Source organism: Cenococcum geophilum (assembly GCF_001692895.1).
Source record: "Cenococcum geophilum 1.58 unplaced genomic scaffold K441scaffold_13, whole genome shotgun sequence".
NCBI classification, from domain to species: domain Eukaryota; kingdom Fungi; phylum Ascomycota; class Dothideomycetes; order Gloniales; family Gloniaceae; genus Cenococcum; species Cenococcum geophilum.
In genome coordinates, this window is record NW_027137571.1 from 1183423 (window position 1) to 1203068 (window position 19646).

At 42.1% G+C, this 19646-nt stretch overlaps 4 protein-coding genes across 4 annotated transcripts; 2 read left to right on the plus strand and 2 right to left on the minus strand.

Moving 5' to 3' along the window:
* Nucleotides 1-2530: 2530 nt before the first annotated feature.
* K441DRAFT_46349 (uncharacterized protein) lies at nt 2531-3621 on the plus strand. The gene has a single exon (XM_067641798.1). It carries the CDS (start codon nt 2803-2805, stop codon nt 3133-3135), a length of 333 nt encoding a protein of 110 aa, XP_067505920.1. The 5' UTR covers nt 2531-2802; the 3' UTR covers nt 3136-3621.
* Nucleotides 3622-6778: 3157 nt separating this feature from the next.
* K441DRAFT_486145 (HET-domain-containing protein) lies at nt 6779-7840 on the minus strand (the record flags this gene model as incomplete). The annotated part of the gene is made up of 1 exon (XM_067641937.1): nt 6779-7840. A coding segment is annotated over one exon (1062 nt), but the record flags the coding sequence as incomplete, so codon positions are not given.
* Nucleotides 7841-8965: 1125 nt separating this feature from the next.
* K441DRAFT_657048 (uncharacterized protein) lies at nt 8966-9835 on the minus strand. Its single transcript, XM_067648115.1, has one exon. It carries the CDS (start codon nt 9786-9788, stop codon nt 9216-9218), a length of 573 nt encoding a protein of 190 aa, XP_067505922.1. The 5' UTR covers nt 9789-9835; the 3' UTR covers nt 8966-9215.
* Nucleotides 9836-11399: 1564 nt separating this feature from the next.
* Nucleotides 11400-11708, plus strand: K441DRAFT_552365 (uncharacterized protein; the record flags this gene model as incomplete). The annotated part of the gene is made up of 1 exon (XM_067643143.1): nt 11400-11708. A coding segment is annotated over one exon (309 nt), but the record flags the coding sequence as incomplete, so codon positions are not given.
* Between the last annotated feature and the right edge of the window lie 7938 nt (nt 11709-19646).

Below are 19646 nucleotides of genomic sequence, written 5' to 3' on the forward strand. Positions count from 1 at the left end.
AGCGTATTACCGTTAGGTATAGGCATTGGTTTTCTTTTTAGAGGTATTATAGAAAAATTAAACCGGCTATCCTTCTAAGGGGATTAGTAAGGATTTAAATATAAGGTAAGAATGTAGATAGGAAGTCTAATAATAGAACAATAGGGTATATTATATAGACAGAGATAAATCCTTAAGGAAAAAAGGAGGAGTCTATATGCGAGGTAGGAAGGATTTTCCCTAGGTATATAAAGAGCACGTACCTTACAGGTAAGTCACCCCTAGGTTATCCTAGGGTCGCCTATACCTTACGGCTATATAACTATCTACTTAGGTTTTACCTAATATATTTTTAATATAAGCTATATATTAGCGACTTAGTTAATTAAGGCATAGGTATAACAAAAGGGACGCGCAAGCCTATATAATTAGATTGTCTATAAACGAGAATCTAAAGCTAGAGAAAGGAAAGAAGGAGAGCAGCGCCAGTTAAAGAAGGGTTCTTTTATATAGTCCTCTAGTCACGTGACTGTAAAGTTCTACTAAGTTCTACTAAGTTCTGCCAGTTCTACTAGTGCTATAACATTACCCCCCCCCTCTAAAAAAGCCTGCTCTTAGGCTTTGTCGCTAAAAGTCTTAGTAAGAGAATCTAACCAATTAGATAACTTTAACCGCCGGTTAAAGTTCCTAGATATTTTAAGACCTTACATAACTAAGAAATTTCTAGGGCGTTTTTATCCTTATATTCTTCTAGTAGCTTATTATCTTTATTATACTAGCATTCTATCNANTTNTCTAGGTACTTTAGCGGTCNGGNTTTATTANGGTAACGGNTATANAACTCCTAAAGCTTATAGGGACTACCTATAAAGTTCTATATAGGGTACTAAGTAGGGTTTAAGTTATATCCTTTTTAACTAACACGATACTTTAATGTTCCCTTTATAAGTTTATAGGCCAGTATTTCTTTAATTTCCTATTTATTATCGCTATTAACTTAAATTAGTAAGGGAGGTTTATTCTTTTATCTAGATAGTAGGTTATTTATAGCTTTCCATAGCTTATCTAGTAAGAAAATAGGGTGAACTTTAATTAAGTCTGGGAGCTTAACCTTATATAAGTTACCTACTTTATTAATAATCTTATACGGTCCTACTATCTTATAGTCTAGCTTATAGCTAGGCCGTTTTATCTTTTAGTTCTTTATTATAACCTAGACCATATCGCCTACCGTAAAGTTAGGCTCGCGCCTATACTTATTCGCCTACTATTCTATTAATTTTTAGGCCTTTTTTAGGTTCGTATAGGCTACTTTCTAAGCTTCTTCTAAGCGCTTAGAAGAAGCATAGACGGTAGCCTATATAAATCTAAAAAGGGCCTAGAAATTAATATAATAGTAGGTAAATAAGTATAGGCAAGAGCCTAACTTTACTATAGGTAATATAGTCTAGGTTATAATAAAGAACTAAAAGATAAGACGGCCTAGCTATAAGCTAAACTATTAGATAGCAGGACTATATAAGGTCCTTAAGAAGATTAGTAACTTATATAAAGTAAAGCTCCTAGATTTAATTAAGGTTTACCCTATTTTCTTACTAAATAAGTTACAGAAAGCTATAAACAACCTATTACCTAGATAAAAGAATAAACCTCCCCTACTGGTTTAAGTTAATAGCGATAATAAATAGGAAATTAAAGAAATACTAGCCTATAAACTAGTAAGGAAAACGCTAAAGTACCGTATTAGTTAGAAAGGCTATAACCTAGATCCTACCTAGTACCCTATATAGAACTTTATTAGCAGTCCCTATAAGCTTTAAGAATTTTATAGCTATTACCCTAATAAACTGGGACCCTTAAAGTACCTAAATAAGTAAATAGAGTGCTAATATAGCGAAGATAATAAGCTACCGGAAGAGTATAAGGATAAGAACGCCCTATAGGTGTAATACGGATATATAAAGCCTAAGGGCAGGCTTTACTAAAGGGGGGGTAATGTTACGGCACTGGCAGAAAACGGCAGAACTTAGTTAGTAGAACTTAGTAAAACTTTACGGTTATGTGACTAGAGGACTATATAAAAGAACCCTACTTTAACCAGCGCTGCTCTTCTTCTCCTTTCCTCTCCCTAGCTTTAGATTCTCGTTTATAGACAATCTAATTGTATAGTCTTACGCGACCCTTTTGCCGTGCTTATGTCTTAATTAACTAAGTCGCTAATATAAGGCAGTATTATTTAAAGAAATACTTAGTATGCCTAACTAGACTTTTATAATCTATTTATAATAAAAAATGTATATATAATAGTAAAGGGAGATATTAAAATTATATCCCTATAATCCCTATTATTTAAGGCCTTAAAATTTAGGTAGGTTATTAAAAGGCTTCTATAGTTAATATAGAGATTAAGTAAAACTATAATATCTAATAGAATAGTATCTCTTAAAGTGTTATTCCTAGCTATAAGTTATAGATAATTAGAGTAATAAGTAATAATTATATCTATGGCGCCTTGCCAATTATTATAACATTACTTCTTAAACTGCTCTCTCTAAAAAGGGCTATAGAATTAGCTTTTATGTTTCTAAGTCTTTCTACATTAGAAGCTGGCAATCTTGCTAGGTCCGCTCTCTTGGGGTCCGGATTTGTTATATTGAGATTATACTAGTATGCCGATATGCCCTCTGCCAGCTCCTTAATAGAGTCGCAGAGGCTCTTACCTAATCCATCACAACCGCCGCCAACGAGTCAATACCAAAGATCAAACCCGGAGGTCACGCTAAACCATGGTGGACAGACGAACTTAAAGAGCTTAGAGCTAGTATGAATGCGAAGTGCCGGAACAAAACTCTCGACTCGCCCTCTACAGTCAGGGCGTGGTGTAACGCACGTAACACCTACGCCGCCGCCATCAAACGTGCCAAGAGAGAACACTGGAACCAGTTTCTAGAGAAGGAGGACCCAAAAATAATCTTCAAAGCAATAAAATACACTAAAAACAACCGTATCCGGCGAATTCCAAATATTAAGGGAAAAGATGGAGTACAATTGAAGGAAAATGCCAAGCCCTCAAAGAAACCTTCCACTAAAAATAGTTTACCCGAGCACCGCCTATTGTTTACACCGTCATATCGCCGCCCGAGCCTTAGCAGGTAAAAGTCTTACTCCTAATTCAATGATATTAATTCTACTACTACTATAGCTTCTAACGCGCCAGATAATGGTCAAACGAATACCTCAGTCCTTTCTATCCTACCGTACCTACCAACCTCCGGAGTGCCTCAGATCACGGTGTAATTGGCAATACCGACGCGTTAACTACCGAATTTAAACTAGAAGATTATGCAGGAATTGACTGGACGCGTCTTTTTGGCTACCATATTCCTTATTTAGCAACGGACAAACATTATGGGCCTACATGGCAGTACGGATATGATATTAAGCATAGCAAAACGGGCTAGCGGCACTGGGTTAACACTATGCCAAAACTCGCGATAGACCTATATTGAGAGCCGGGCGACAGGAAGGACAGTAGGAAATGATTTAGGTGTCGCTAGGTAGGTCGTCCTGCTTCAACTCTATGCCAAGAACTCGTGATAGTTGCTGACTACTACACCAGTTGAACTCAGTTGAACTAGTTGCCAAGACTCCAATATTGATTCAATCAATTTAATTAACTGAGGTCTCTGCTTACAAAGCTTTCAATTTAATCAATTTGAAGCCTCAGTTGAGTTAAGTTGATTGATTTACAACCCTGGGTAGAGCTGTTGCTAACAAGATAAGCAAGTTGTCTCAGGCTATACACGGCGATGTTGCCAGCTTGAGAAAACGGATAGAGCAGGTCGACCTTCGTACCCAGCAGCTACAAACCCATACTAATCGTGAGTTATACCTCGCACGAGAAGAAGCGGAAGCTCATAGAAAGCTAGAGGAGTTGCATAACAATGAGCTTGCTGGTTTTGATTGACATCTTGAAGCCAAATCCTGGTCGGACCTTCGCGTTATAGTTCTCTGCGGTCAGGTTGTGGTGAGGATCGTCATCAGGAGCTAATACAAAATCACCCTTAGCAACCTTCTGCATCCCTGGTAGACCGTTGAAGGTGCAACGAAGAAAAGGTTCAAACATCGTTCAATGTCGGAATTGTTGGTACTGTAGGCTGTGGAGGCGGCCCAAAGCATCTTCAGAGGTGATGTTGTCATGGAAAACGAGTGAAATGGTCGCCGGTATTCGATGCATTACCTTCAGGAACATGTAGATATGTGGAATTGCAGCGACGAGATCCCTCATCAGAAGAAAGACCTGTGCGAGAAAGCCATACAATGTAGCGTCGACGGTGGGCAAGATATGCCGAGCCAAGGTCCCCAAGTTCTGTAATCGCAGCTGTCTTCTCAAAATCGCTAATAGTGTCGCTGCCGCTGGAAGAACGTACGGCGATGAGAGACTGTTGCTGACGTAGCTAACATTGGAAGTTCTTCTTGCCTTGTAAGTCATTGGCCGACGCGAGGCTGTTTTCTGAAGGCACAAGAACGGCGCGGATCCCGTCCAGGCGTCGGAGGATCGTATCTTCCGCGTTTTCGACCCTGGTGATGATGCCCTGGCTTTGAATCCGTACATCCCTCGCCACTGTGAACGCCGATGACTGAAGATCTTGCCTGGTCGGAAGGTTGGTGAGGACCGTAGCAGTATTGGCCTGGAGGTTCAGCGACGTTGCTGTTGTTTCACTGGAACGTGTTAGCCTCCTTCAATCAGTGTCCGGTGAGAAAAGTACTGCATTTCCACGTTCAACAAAAGTTTGATATTTCCAAGTCGGAAATCAACACGTTCACGCAGCTTTGCTGCCTCTTTTGAAACTCGTTGCGTCCATTTGACCTTCTGCTGAACGCCCCATCGCGCACTAGTAGACGCAGACTGTCCCAGAGTACCGTTGTATTTTCGAATGCTCTGAATGAATACCCGCACCTCACTAGTGACTGACTGTGCTAGGGCACGGATGGCACTCGTTTGGGCTGTTTGGCCGGAGGTGGAGGTGATCACCTCCAGCCTACAAAGAATCGCTTGAACAATTTCCAGATCTTGCACTGTTCTCTGATAATGGGATTGGGCCCCGCCATGTTCTCGAAGAGCACTTCCGACTTTGTACACCACCTTAACTATTGCAACGAGATCTCTGATTGAAACACCAATTGGAATAGCTATCCTCTCTTGTGCGAGTCGACAGGAGATGATCAAATCAGCTCCGCATAGCGACTGCACAACTTGCAGGACCACAGCCTAATTGAAGATGATGATAAGTAATGACGACGGTCCTGCCAGAGCGTAAATCGAGAAAAAACTTTGACCGAGCACGAAGCGGAAGAAGACTTCGACCTCCAGCGCCCAAACTGGCCAACACAGCCGCATTCTGCCTGCAGACTGCCCCCCTGTGGGCGAACCTGACATGCACCAATACCTGAGTACTGTGCGCGCAAGAGTGGGTCGCATCGCAGAAATCAGGCAACGCGCAGGCCGACGAACTTTACACAAGTTGCGCAGGCTTTTGTTCCTGGACACTCAATACACAAGTTCAATCTCTACCAACTCAGACTTGCGCAGGTAGAAAAGAGCCCGTTTTCCTAAATACTGTACGTCCGGCCTCCATATCCACCCATCAGATGCCAAAAGCTGGACTTCCCTGGCCTGAAAAAGTTGGAAGCCCCCTGGATACGCCTATTACCTAGGATTACTTTGGGGCAGCTCTGGCAAGACGCCCTGTCATTTCACAGGTCCCATATACTGTTACAGTACTACGCTTGCCTCAAGGATCCCAGATGAGGAGTTACCGTGGAATAGCGATGACTAATCACAAGTTTGAATGGAGAACTGCTGCTTCATACTATTTCTCAGACGGAGAGCAGATAGTCACTGCTTTTGCGCGAAAGCAAGTTGGACAAACTCATACAATGGATTTGGTCATTCTTCCTCAATCGACAGCTCCGCTAATCAAATGAAAGTCTCTGTAGTCGTCCTTGTCGTCAGATCCTTTAAAGCCCGAACACGGATAGAATGATTGGTTGCGTTGCCTTTGTTGAGTGTCTACCTAAGATGAACCAAGGCCTCGTGGTTGGGGTTGTAGAGATCGTCGTTGCGAGCGACATCCTGCATCTTCAATCGCCCGTTCACGATCGAGTCCACTGGATCCATGGATCTGGTACATTCGACCAATTCCTCAACTTCGGTCCATGCGAGCCCGAGTCTCTCGAAATAGGCAAGTCGGCGCGGTCCGCTTTCGTCGACAACGTCCTTCCGTATCAGCTTAAGGACCAGGTAGACCAAAGATCGGTTGTATGGACAAGGTGCAGTAGGGAAAATTGAGCTGTACATATTTGAGTAGAAGAAACGAGTGCAGAGGTGGATTAGGAAGACCATTTGCGAAGCCTCGCTATTCCAAGTGTTGGCACCGTCGACCTCTTCGATTCCTGCTTCTGACCTCGCCTCCTGGTCACTTTCAACGATTTTGAAGTCGAAATCTGGGTCCTGGGGTAAGTCGTAGTCAGCGAACATTGTCAGGGTTTTCGCATTTGCAAGTCTGATCCGAAATGGCGCCTCCTTGTTGGTTTTGCCTCCTCCTTTGGCCGAAAGTCGACTCTGGACGAATCCCATTCCTCCACCACCCTCGAATAGGAGGGAACAGTACTCCATGTGGCCGTACTTGTTGAGTCCTTTTGGCTGGGCAGCACAATCTTCCAGCTTGATGTTGAAAATTGAGCCCACTAAGGTGAAGCTCGAGTTATTGCAGCGTGAGTCTTCATCGCGAAACTCGACTCGGTTGGGAACAGAGCTCCAGCTCCACGTTGGTGCATAGAGCTTGGTCCGCGCGACGAGGATCTCGTCCTCACACACAGACCATTGAAGTCCATCCGGAAGATCGTTGCTCCAAATGCCCCCTAAATACGTGTGCTTTCCTCGCAGAGTGTGGAACTGGCTGGCAATCCCCGACAAGGCGGGTAGCTTGTCGCTCTGTTTGGTGAGGTTGAGGCTGGTGTAAGCTTCGATAATCCGATGCCATGACGCTCCGAATTCGCTCTTCTTCATGACTGGTGCTTTCCGAGTTCCGTCAGACGTTATGCCTCCGCACTCACACCAAGTGGATTCCATACACTCCCAGAAGAGCTCACGTTCAGAAAAATAGAGAATGCGCCTGGACAAGAGGCGTTCCTGAAGGACCCATCCGCGGCCAAGGAGTGGCAGGTTCGCAGATTCTACCCAACCGAACTTATCGAAGGCGAAGTGTGGTAAAACCTGTCGAACGTACAACTCGCGGTCTCCGACATCAATGCCCCGTGTATCAACTCGCCGTTTCTCAGGAGCCGGTGCGCTTGAGAAGAGGCCGTCCCGCGAGTCGCGTGCGGAGGCAGCGGCCAGGGTCAAGCGTGCGTTCGAGTAGACTGAAGCCATATTCTCAGCTTCCTTCTCCCAATCTTCTGTATCATCCTGGACGATGCACAGAGAATCAATCCAGAGGAATCGCATTCCAAGCTTGCGCGTAAAGACGATCGCGTCTTGGAAGGTTTGGGGCAGACTTCTGACGTCGATGCCACGAAGGTGATCGTCGAGGGTTGATTTCGTCGTTTTGATTATCGTAGCTGCTTCCCCCCAGCAGTGACTGAGGCAGACATACGGGCCCAAGGAATCCCAAGTCAGACCCGTTGTGTCCATCACTTTGACTTTGTTGAACAAGCCACCGTGTTTGACATCTAGAATTCGCTGCGGGACGGTGTTTTCCGCACTAGCGATGTTCTTTGCATTGCAGGAGTGTCGAAGCTCACACTCCTGGAGCCAGCTCGTCGCCCTTACAAAAGCACTGAAGGAGGCCGTGTCCCCAGAAGGCTGGGAAAATTGTGGTACCTGTCTGAAACCTTTGTGTACACCTTGTGGGAAAAGTGAGTAGCAATGCTCATACCATGAATGGAGGCGTTGATAACAAAGATATGACAATAATCATTAGATATCCCCAACAGCACCTGCTATGGTAGGGCCGGCATGAAGAAGGCAAAATGGCTCCAATCTAATGAGTGGGAGCAAACGTGCTCGAGAAAGAAAACTTACTAGGATCCACGAAAAGCTCCCATCTTGCTCCGAGACTAAGATCTTTCTTCCCCCCGCCCCATGTTCCCGTCATAAACCGTATGAACGGATCAAGGACGTAACAGATGCCCTCCTTGCCAATGGATGCGTCTTCTTTTGGCTCGTCTGGATAGACTGTCTGCAGATAAATCTTGCCGTATATTCGAATCGGCACGATGCGGCCCTCGGATTCTATGTGTAGTTTGCGAGGAGGGGGGGTGAAGTTGTGGCCAAGTACTGCTTCAGCAGATTTCGCAATCAATTTACACCCTTGGCATTCTTCAGTGGTGTCCGCGGCCAACTCTGGAAGGCTGGCAAATACGTATTTCCGTTCACCTTGAGCTGCCATGTCCCGCATACTTGGCCGGCAGTATCCGCGGCATTTAGATATATCCAGTGCCTTGAAAAGGTCCGTACTATCAGAGTGATCCTTGGATGCGGCTTCAAAGGCATTTGGGGGAGCCACGGGCCCGTTCTTCAGGAATTCGTAAAACGCAGACCTGTCCATCGTCAGCGATGGCAAAGCTAATTCCTCTTTTGTTAGCTAGGCCGTTGAGTGTTCCTCTAGCTCTGCTTCGGACATGCAACACTGATGTATTGCTTTTAATATGTCATTTTCAGTGGGAACTATGGCTTTGAAACCCGACGAAGGTTCTCGATCTCCAGCCGTCCATTCTCCAAGCAATCAATTCCAATACGAGTCTTGGCATATTTTCCACGTTTGTCCTCCTCCAACTGGGCCTTATGTTAAGTGGGGCACAGAACCTTCCTGAATTCCAGATGCCGCACCAGTGGGTGCCAGAATTCATGAAACGCCAAGACCCCACCAAAATGTACTCAAAAATGGATAAATGCTACTATTACACTACCGCATTACCACTGTGCGGTCTTAATGGCCTTTCCACCCGTTTCTACTACTAATTTACATCGTCGGGGCATATCAGAAATACGCCGGCGTACCTCTTCCATCGTGATCTTACTCCATTCATCTTGAATTATCCCCTTTAACTGTTCCAAGTTATCCCAAAGACTACGACGCACCCTTTGCTTTAAGATGTTCCAACAAGCTTCCATGGGATTAAGATCGGGTGATTGAGGTGGGTGTATAAGATTAGCGATCCAAGAAGCGTCCTTAAAGCTCTCGTGCAAGGCCTATCTTACGCATGCCATGAGAGGGATCCCCATCTTCCATTAGCCACCAAGACTCGGGGTATCTTTGATTAAGGCGCGCTTGCGACACTGCCTCAATATATATAGGCAAAAGACGCTCTGTATAGTACTTTTGGGTCATCGCGTTACCTTGTGGCTTGACGTCCTTATCGTGACCGATCAATGCATCCCACTCGAGTAAACGATGCGAGAACTGCTCAGGTGTTTCCTTCTTGCGTTTTTGAGGCTTCCTAGGACGCTTAGGCTTCTCGATATACTGTTCCTCGTCGTTATAGAACTCTAAAGAGGTGCATTTTGAGTGCCAATTACACCAACCTGCAATATGTAATTTAACCCCTGTCTTCTCCCCCCTTTCTTGTATATTCACCGAGTCATAACGTGTTCCCTCCTCTCGTAGAATATAGCCAACCGAGTTAGAAGAGGGATCGATATGCGCTTCGTCGGTAAAGAAGATAAATTGCCAAAAATCCTCTACCGACTTCCCTTGATGCTCGAGGCCGTATTCCACCCTCTTCTCCTTGTTCTTTTTTGACATACGCTTCTTTATATACGCTTGATGGAAGCGCTTTGCGTTTTTGGTATGTTGGAAGAGCTTGCGACGAAGTTGGCGCCGTTTTAGAGGCAAATGGTGGTACTCGATTTGCGCCTTGTAAAGCTCCTTACGATGCGCGATGGTGAAACAAGCATTTCGCACGTCTCTTTTGAGATCCTTGACTTCCTTCCCAAGATAGCTGATCGTCTGCGAGTATGTCGACGAGCTGGCGATCCAATTTGGGCTCGTTCTTTGAGCCAACGTGAGGCGGTTGGGGCTGAGGTCCCAGCTTCGCGTGCGAGAGCACCTTGGGTTTTAGAGCCATCGCGTGTATCCCAAGCGTCAAAAAACCGAGCCTTTGCTATCGTATCGTATTCGCATACTCTTTCCGATCGTTTTGGTGTAGAAGGGCGCTCTATAGCACGCGTTGAGGGTGCCATGGTAGTTGTTGAATAAAGGTGGTAGTTTTTGGAGGTATGGGGGATTTCGGTGTTCTCGCTTAAAAGCGCGTTTCATGAATTCTGGCACCGCAGCATGATGTTCTTCGTGCAGCTTGGAGCCATCGCCCCCTTTGAGCGGTTCACGAAAGTCTACTGTACTGTACTAATAACGATTGATTGAATGGCCCCTCATCTTTCAGCTGCACAACATGCACTCATTCAGAGAATGATTCACGAAGGTGCTTTCACGTACAAGCAGATCGCGAAGGCGGCTAGCTGTAGCTATGACGCTCTCAAACATATCAGCCCTAACCTGAGGTGCTTCGGCAGCACCGCTGCTCCTCCGAACGGTGGTGGTCGTCCTCGTGCCCTGAGTCCTTCGATGCTTGATGCCTTATGCGAGCACCTTCTCCGAAAGCCTGATCTGTACCGTGATAAAATGGTCATGCCGGAAGTAAGTTAAAGGCCAGGTGAGAAGCCAGTCGTGCTTGGCAGGTGCTGAATCGTGGCGCAGTCCCTTGCTCAGCCTCACCTAGCCTAATGAGCCCACCTATCAGAGACCGGGAAAGAAACTCAGTAGTCACTGGCAGGCGCTGAATCGTAGCGCAGTGGCCTGCTTAGCCTCACCTACTCACGGTCCTCAACCGGACCTTTATATCTGGTGGATTGGAGCGGGAGAAGCCACCGATGTTCTATTTCATGCCGCTGGCGACCACTCGCCGGGTTCTATCAACAACACGATCAGTCACGTAGTATCGTCGTACACTCCCACTATTAAGTCACTGGCCTTCACCCAAGAGCGACTTATATAGTGTCGACGCTATGCCGGGACGAGTAGACAATATTCAACACATCAGGACCTCTGTGCGGTGACTATGCCACACACCCCAGGAGCAAGGTCACTTTCGGGCGTCACGGACAAACTAGCCAACATCTAAGCCATAGTGACCTCCACCTTTACTATCTATCATCTCCTTAGTCCAATGGCGGCCGACGTGAAACAGCAGCTATAATCATGCCACGTCTTCCATTTTGTAGGCCACAGAAAAGCCGATGTAGTCAATCTATCCTAAGGCTGTCTCATCCTCTAGAGGTATAACAATATCAATACAGTGCTCATACAGGACCCTATCAGTGTCGAAGACGTCTCACAACTACTATACCCTCTATATAACTGGCTTATCTCTCTACCTGTTCAACCGCCGAGAACAACACTAGTCGCCTGGGGGATGAAGTGATTCATCTGGTCAGTGGGTTCCAGGTAGCTGGATTTCCTCATATCGTCGGATCTATATGGCTATCAGAGGATCAGATCTATGCGGACATGGCTCGTCTGTTCTATTACCAGATATACGAGGTAGGTGAGGGTATGCTTGTAGATGGCTCAGTGGCGAGAGCGCTGCACTCAGCGGTGGTGCACACACGGCAACAGTGGTGGTTAGAACCATTGGCGTGGGCGCAGTATATCTATTATGGGGCATGAAATATATGAGTGACCATGTCTATCCATCTCGTTAGCGCGTTTCGATGTGGCACCGTACACGCGTTCGATAGGGTCATCGGTCAGGTAGCTCAAGGAATAGTAGTGGACGGCTTAGTGGCGCGGGCGCTGCACATAGGTGTAAAAGCAGTGCGGAAACAGGTCCTAGGAGGATCCGTTGGCGCGGGCCAGCCCGACGTGCACATCGTAGTGGACGCGCCCAGTGAGTTCCTCAAGTATCCGCTGGCCAACCTCATCGTGTGTCTGCTCAATCCCTCTCTGAGAAGCCGAGCTGGATCGAAGTGGCGTGTCGAAAACGGCTTTCTCGAAGGCGGTCGGTGGCGTTAATTGTTTGGGGCTGGGAGTGATTCGGTGACGGCGTTGTAGACTTGATCCCAGATGAGTGTATCGTCCCGATTGCCGGTGAGGGCCGCAGTCAAGAGAGGTTTAATACGGTCGAAGTGGAAGTTGTCGGAGCTGACGACGGAATTGAGTTTCAGGAGATCGCTGCGGAAGGTGCCATGACTTGTCTTTGACCGTAGGAGACGAATCGCAGGGAGATTTAGTAGAGCGGAGAGGAGACCGATAATGAGAGTCTGGATATCTGTATATAAATTAGATAGGAAGGAGGTACTCAAACAAACGCCAGACTGTCGTACCTTCTTGCGCTTAGCGTACTACTAGGCTTCCTTATAAAATAGTTTTTCGTATATAGTCTAGGGCCCTTCTAGTCTTTCCCAGTCAAAGCTTTTTTTTTTTTTTTTTATCCGTTGTATTATACTACGTACAATACTACGCATGCAGCCTCTAGGCTATGGCGCTATAGTCCTATATACATGAATCCCTTAGGGCAGCTTAACATGTACTAGTAACTATGTCCTAGTAGTTTATAAGCCCCTAAACTAGGGGTTTATAGTTCTTCACCTTGAGCTGCCATGTACTAGTAACTATGTCCTAGTAGTTTATAAGCCCCTAAACTAGGGGTTTATAGTTCCTTAGTAAAATACTAAGTTATAAGCAACTACTAGGTAATGAGAAAACGGTAGAAAACTATAAGAAATAAGAAATCCTAACGCCTATCCCTATCCTTTTATAATTTAATTCTGTCCTTTTACTTACTAATATCTCTTTACTAGAAGCCTAGTCAAAGCTTATATGGGGTAGGTAACCCATTTCTAGTTAAATAGGGGCAAATCCGGTAGAGTTATAGGGTAGGGTCGCTTGGGCGTAGTCTATTAAGGGTAATAGTTTAGCCTAGTTATTTTAGAAGTAATTAATAAAAGGCCGGAGTCTCTAGTCTAAGTATTAATTTATAATCTCCGTTTAACCGTCTATTTAGGGGTAATATACTATAGAAAGCTTTAGCTTAATGCCTAAGATTTAGGTAAACTTATTCTAAAAGGCTAATATAAACTACGGCCTGTAATCGGATATAATAGTATCTAATAGTCCGTAAATTTAGTAGACGTAGTAGATATACAGTTAGGCCGCCTCTTTAGTATTAATATTCTTATAACAGGGAATTAAGAACAGGCGCTTACTAAAGCGGTTAACTAGGATTATAACTATATTATATCTATTACAGTCTAAAGGTAGCTTATAAAAGTCTATAGAGATATATTACTAGGGGCGGTCGGGTATTAGGAGGGGTTTTAATAGTCCTAGGGTCTTATCTCGTGGAATTGTAGACCTATAGCAGTTATTACAGTTCCGTATATAGCGGTTAACTAGCACAGAGAACTATAATACACTGCTCTCAACACAAAAAGGCCTCAAGGCGGTTACCCAGTGGCTTATTAGTTAAAATGTGCTAAATCAGTTCCGGGTTATAAGGGAAATGGTAATAGAAGGCAAGGGGGCGAGCAGCAGGTGCCCCCTAGTAACTCTACAGTAGTAGAGTAAAAGTTTGTGATACTAGCGCGTCCGTAGGCTTGTTACGGCAGTAGTAGTTCCTAAGGAGGTTAAACAGTAAGGTAGTAGAGCACCATAGGCGACTTATAGGCGCTAAGTAGGCGAGTCCTAAAAGGCGGGAAGATGGATCATGGGGTTTTCTCATTTTTCTTAAATAGAGTTTTCTCCCTATATGTAAATAAGGAGTAGTCCGCGTAGGCCTAATAGGGATCCAAATCGGACGTTAAGCAATAAATTATTATTATATAGCGGTTAATATCTATAATTATTCTAGGCCAGTAGTAGCGGTCGCTAATAATCCTACGGGTCTTATTTTTTCTAGGGTAGGCTGTAAAGACCTAGGCATATACTTTAGCAATAAGCCGAGTCCGTAAGTTCTATTCCTCTACTACTACTACTACTACTACTACTACTACTACTACTACTACTACTACTAACCGTTTACGGTGCTTAAGTAGTCCACTTTTAAGGGACCATAGGCTAGAAACGTTCTTTGCCTTTTCGCGGTACTCCTATAGAGAAGGGGCCGTANNGTTTACCTATAGTAGTTTATTAATAAGGTNTAGTTCTATAAAGTTAATAGGGCATATCTTAGCATCTAAAGAGTCTATATTTAGTTCTGCCTATATCTAAGGGTTAAGGTACTCTAGTTATAGTAGCACCTAGGTCTATAATAAGATCTTTACAGCTGTTTAGTTATTTATATCCTATTTACGCCTTATAAGAGCGTCTGCACAGTTAGTGGCGCCGGGCCTATATATAATTAGGAAGTTAAACTAAGATAGGGTATCCGCCTAGCGCGCCTATCGGGCTATAAGGGCCTTTGTTATTATAAAATATTCTAAGGCCTTATAATCAGAAACTACCTAGATAGACTTAGGGGTGCCCTTTAGTTAGGCTCGCCAGTGCTAAAAGCTAGAGATAATAGCTAGCATTTTTTTATCGTAAATTAGGTAGTTCAGCTTAGCATCTACTATAGTCTTCAAATAGTAAGTAATAGGGTGCTATTCTCTGTCTATCTACTTTTAGGAGTAAACGCTAGCTATAACACTATTTAAGGCATCGGTTTCTAGCATTAAGGGCCATTCTAGGTTAAAGTAGGTAAGTAGGGGAGTAGAGACCAGTCGTTTCTTAAGCTCGTTAAAGGCCTGTCTATATACGGTATCAAAGTAAAAGGGCCGGTCCTTATAGGTAAGTAGGCTTAGTAGCCAGGTAATCCTACTATAGTTCTTAATAAAGCGTTAGTAGAAGTTATAGAACCCTAAGAATAACTATACCCCCTTTACGGTCCTTAGGGGTACCTATTAATTAATTACGGCTGTCTTTTCTAAGTCTACCTTAATTCCGCTTATACTAATAATAAACCCTAAGTATTTTATACGCTTAACACTAAATTTTAACTTCTTAATATTGGCTTAGAGGCTAGCTTCCTAAAGCCATTATAGGACTTTATAGACATGCTCTTTATATTCCAGTTTATTTTTAGAGTAGTTTATAATATTATTTAGGTATACTATATAGAAGTCGTTAAGGTAGTTAAATAGTACATTATTTATATATTATTAGTTAGTCTAAAAGGTAGTACTTTATATTTATATATTTTATAACAGGTCTAAAATATAGTAAGGTCTTCTAATTTAGGGTTTATCCTAATTTAGTAAAAAGCCTAGCGGATATTAAGCTTTATAAAGATCTTAGCTCTACTTATTTAGGCTAAAGTCTTATTAAGTAAAGGTAATAGGTAGCGGTCTTTAAGGGTCAAATTTATTAAGCTTATAGTAGTTAATATAGAAACAAAGCCCTCTATTTAGTTTTTTGGTAAAGAAAATAGGTAAGTTAAAAGGGGCTTAACTAGGCTTAATAAAGCCCTTATCTAGGTTATTAATAAGATACTACTTTATAGCCTATAATTCGGCAGTAGATTACTGTTAGAGGGGGCTATAGCTAAGGGTAACCACCTTATCTGGCTTGATTTTAATCTTATAGTTATATAGTCGGTAAGGCGGAAGTATATTAAACGCTACTTATCACGGCACTGACCTAACGCATACTGTTTTATACTATCTCGTACTATTTCCTACTATTAGCTAGCCCACTACTAGTGACTTGGCGGCCGGCCCTACTATTTATATACAATACCCCCTTTCCACCTTCTTCCCCTCTTTATACCACAACGTAGTTATTTAGTCTACTTTATTACAGCACTATAACAGTTTGTGGTATCTTTAATTTACGCCCTATTATAATCACTAATTCCTTATACCCTAGCCAATTAACCTCCGCCCTAGAGCAATTGTAACCTATACGCGCCTCTACTAAAACTAATACGTTCCTAGCATAGTTCTAAAACGATCCTTAGTTTTTACCTAGCGCCTATATAGGCGACACTAATAACGCCAAAATGGCCAAAACCTAAAACCCCCGTGACGTCTTTATAAACCTCTTTATAAAGATATACCCTAATATCGCGTAAACAATCCGCCACTCCCTACTATACCCTAAAACCTTTAAGCCTAGTAAAGCTTACCTTACCCTTATTAACTATACTAACGAGTTCCTTAATAATATTAAAGTAGGACTATAGTGCATATATAACATAAACACCACTAATAAAAAAGCTAATAAAAACCTTAGTGCCCTTATTGCTTCCTAGATAGGAACTATTAACTCCTAGGTAGAGACTATCGCCATTCTAAAATAATTAACCCCTATAATAACAGTAGTAACCTAGTAGAAAAAACGGAGATCTAAAGACCCGCCAATATTTAGCGGAAAAGGTACCCTACTAAAATAATAAGCTAATTTTAAGACCTAGCATATTAAGATTAAGGGAGTCTTTAACTGGGACTAGAACTATTTTAACACAGTTTAGTCCCAAATCCTTTATATCTTAGATATACTAAAGGACAAGGCCTATAAGTTTATTAAATAGGGCCTAGAGCTTATACATAAGAACCTAAATAACATATCTATATAGAAATGGCCTATTAAGGAAGATATACTTAAAGACCTTACTGCCCACTATAAGGTCCTTAATATAACCTAGGTCGTAAAGAATAAACTTAACCATTTCCCCTAGGGCGAGCGTAATTACTAGTCCTAGAAGGGAGAGCTTAATAAGCTAATAGTCCGCGTTAAGAAGATAAATAAATAGAAGGTAGATTTACTCTAAAAGTTTATCTCTCCAAAAATAGAAGAGCTAGTACTTAGACTTACCTATAAAATTAATAACAGTAACTATATAGGTTAGAGTAAGTAGATAGATATATTTGCTAAGAACCTTATAAACTATACACACTGAGCCAACCTTAAGAAGAACGCTAACTACCGCCTACCTGCCTAAGCCCCTACCCCTATATTAACCCTAACCCTAGCAGTAACTAGAGAACCTATAAACCTTAATAAAATCTTAGATATAAAGCGTAAGCGCCGCGTTAATAATAGACTATACCTTACCTATAGCCTGCCCAGCCACTAAAAGAACGCCTATAACCCCGCTAAGACAGTAAACCTAGTCCTAATGCCACCCTATTAAATAACGCGAACTAATAACCGCGGGCGCGGCGACTGTAGAGTTTATTATAGATACAGTAACCGCGGAGCCTATTATAGCTATAGTGGACAACCCCCCCCTTTAATCCTATAGCTTAGTTACTCTAAACTATACCCTATATAGGAGCCTAACCCGTTAATAACGCCTAGTATTAGTAACTCCGCGCTAGTAAATACGAACACAGCTATATTGTTAGCAAGGTATTATCTTTCTATACCCTAACTAAGACTAAAACCGATACCGCCAGCTAAATAGATACTAGACCGCCCCGCTAAAACAGCTCTATACCCCAGTCGTTAAAAGGCAAACCCTTAAACTAAGTTATATCTAAGGGTCTAAACTATATAAGGAGGAAGACAAAAAGATTAGGTCCCTATTACTAAATTAATTAATCCTTTCTATTAATAAGCTACCACTTAATTTTAGATTAGTAAATAGTAATAAGAAATTAATCTTTATTTAAACCCAACTCTCCTTATTACGTAACCTATACCCCTAAGTTTATATTAATATAATAAGCCTAGTAGACTCTAGTAGTACTATAATAGTATTTACCAACATAGAGTCTATTATAAGAAAGTATAACGTTATAACTAAGAAGCTGCTAGTACCTAGGCTACTATACCTTATAGATAATATCCTAACTTTACTTATTACGGACTACTTTACCACCTAAATATTAATAGGCCTTTATACTAAAGCTATACTCTTTTTTATTACTAAACTCTTACCTACTACCCCAATTATCCTAGATATGCCCTAGCTTTAGAAGCATAAGCCCTATCCTAGCTTTAGAAAACTTAAGATCCACTTTAACTTAGACTACTACTCTAGGCACTACCTTCCGTAGGGAATAACTAACAGTAGTAGGGACGCCCTACGTAAATACTTAGCACTACTAAGCCTAGTGCCTAAGACTATATACAAAGCCCTAATAGTAAAAGACGTTCCTAATAAAGGGGAGCCTATATAGCTATAAAGAAACGAGATAATGAAAGACTAGACTACCCTAGTACTTAAGACCAAAATAACGGGCTAGCTAGCCCTACCGAGATTAAAGAAGAAGGTCCGCTTTGCGTCGCTACTACTAAGAATTTAACCCTAACCTAGGCACTATTTAAACCCTAGCTACCTAGCCTAATACCTAGAACTAAGCCATATACCATATACACACACTATAGCTCGCGTTATAGTAAGGACTAGCTATTGAACTACTAAGACCCAGATAATAAAAACTGCGCCACTATAACGCCTAACCTTATACCCGTCTCCCGCGCGTACCATATAGGGCCACCACCTTATTTCCGCCCCCCTAGGCCGACTAAGCTATACTAGCCTAGCTATAGTACCAAAGAACCAGATATGCCCTAACCTAGACAATATTAAATACACTTATACTATTAATTTTACCCAGTTCTATAAATAAAAAGACGTAAAAGTAATAAGGATCTATATAGCGGAGCTAGTAAAACTAGTTAAATAAAATAAGCACTAATAGCTGCTTAGAGAGCTTCCTATAGGCCTAATAGAAGTACTAAACCTATTAGAAAAGTCTTTTCGCTGGCTAGTAAAAGGCGACTATACAATAAAGAAAGCCCGTAAAGCGTTTCCCCCCTATTTCTATAACTTCCTTAAGATAAATTTAAAAACTAAACCCAAGCTTTTATATTGGAAGATAGTTAACACTAATATTAAAAATTTCCTAAAAGGCAAACTAGGATTAACCCGTAAAGATATTCTATAACGCCTACTAAAGGAGTTTCGTAAATATATTAAGTACTTCCTCCCTAAGAATATAGATAAGCTGCCCCTTTACCAACTATAGGACTATAAAATTAAGATTATCCCCAGAAACTAGGCCCCGTACCATAAAAATAGACCACTTTTATCTACTAAACTTAGGTATATAAAGAAGTAGATTAATAAGATGCTNGATAAGGGTTTTATNNNCNAATTAACCTTACNAGCTNCNNTACNACTCCTCCTTNCTACTAAGCCNNNCNGNNGTATATAAATCTACTATAACTACTAAGGCCTAAACACAGTTACTATTAAGAATTAATACCTACTGCCATTAATCTATAAGACACTTAACGCACTTTATAGTGCTAAGTACTTTACTAAACTTAATATAATTACTGCGTTTAACCGGATCCGGATTATAAAGGGCTATAAGTAGCTTATAGCATTTATTACCCGGTTCGGACTCTATAAGATACTAATTATACTATTTAGCCTCTATAATACACCTACTACGTTTTAAAACTATATTAACTATATTTTATATAACGCCCTTAATAACTACTACACTACCTACCTTAATAATATCCTTATCTTTTCTAAAACACGCGCTAAGTATACTAAGTATATAAATAAAGTTATCTAAAGACTTGGTAATGCTAGACTTTAAATTAATATTAATAAGTCTAAGTTCTACTCTACTAAAATAAAATACCTTAGCTTAATTATCTTAACTA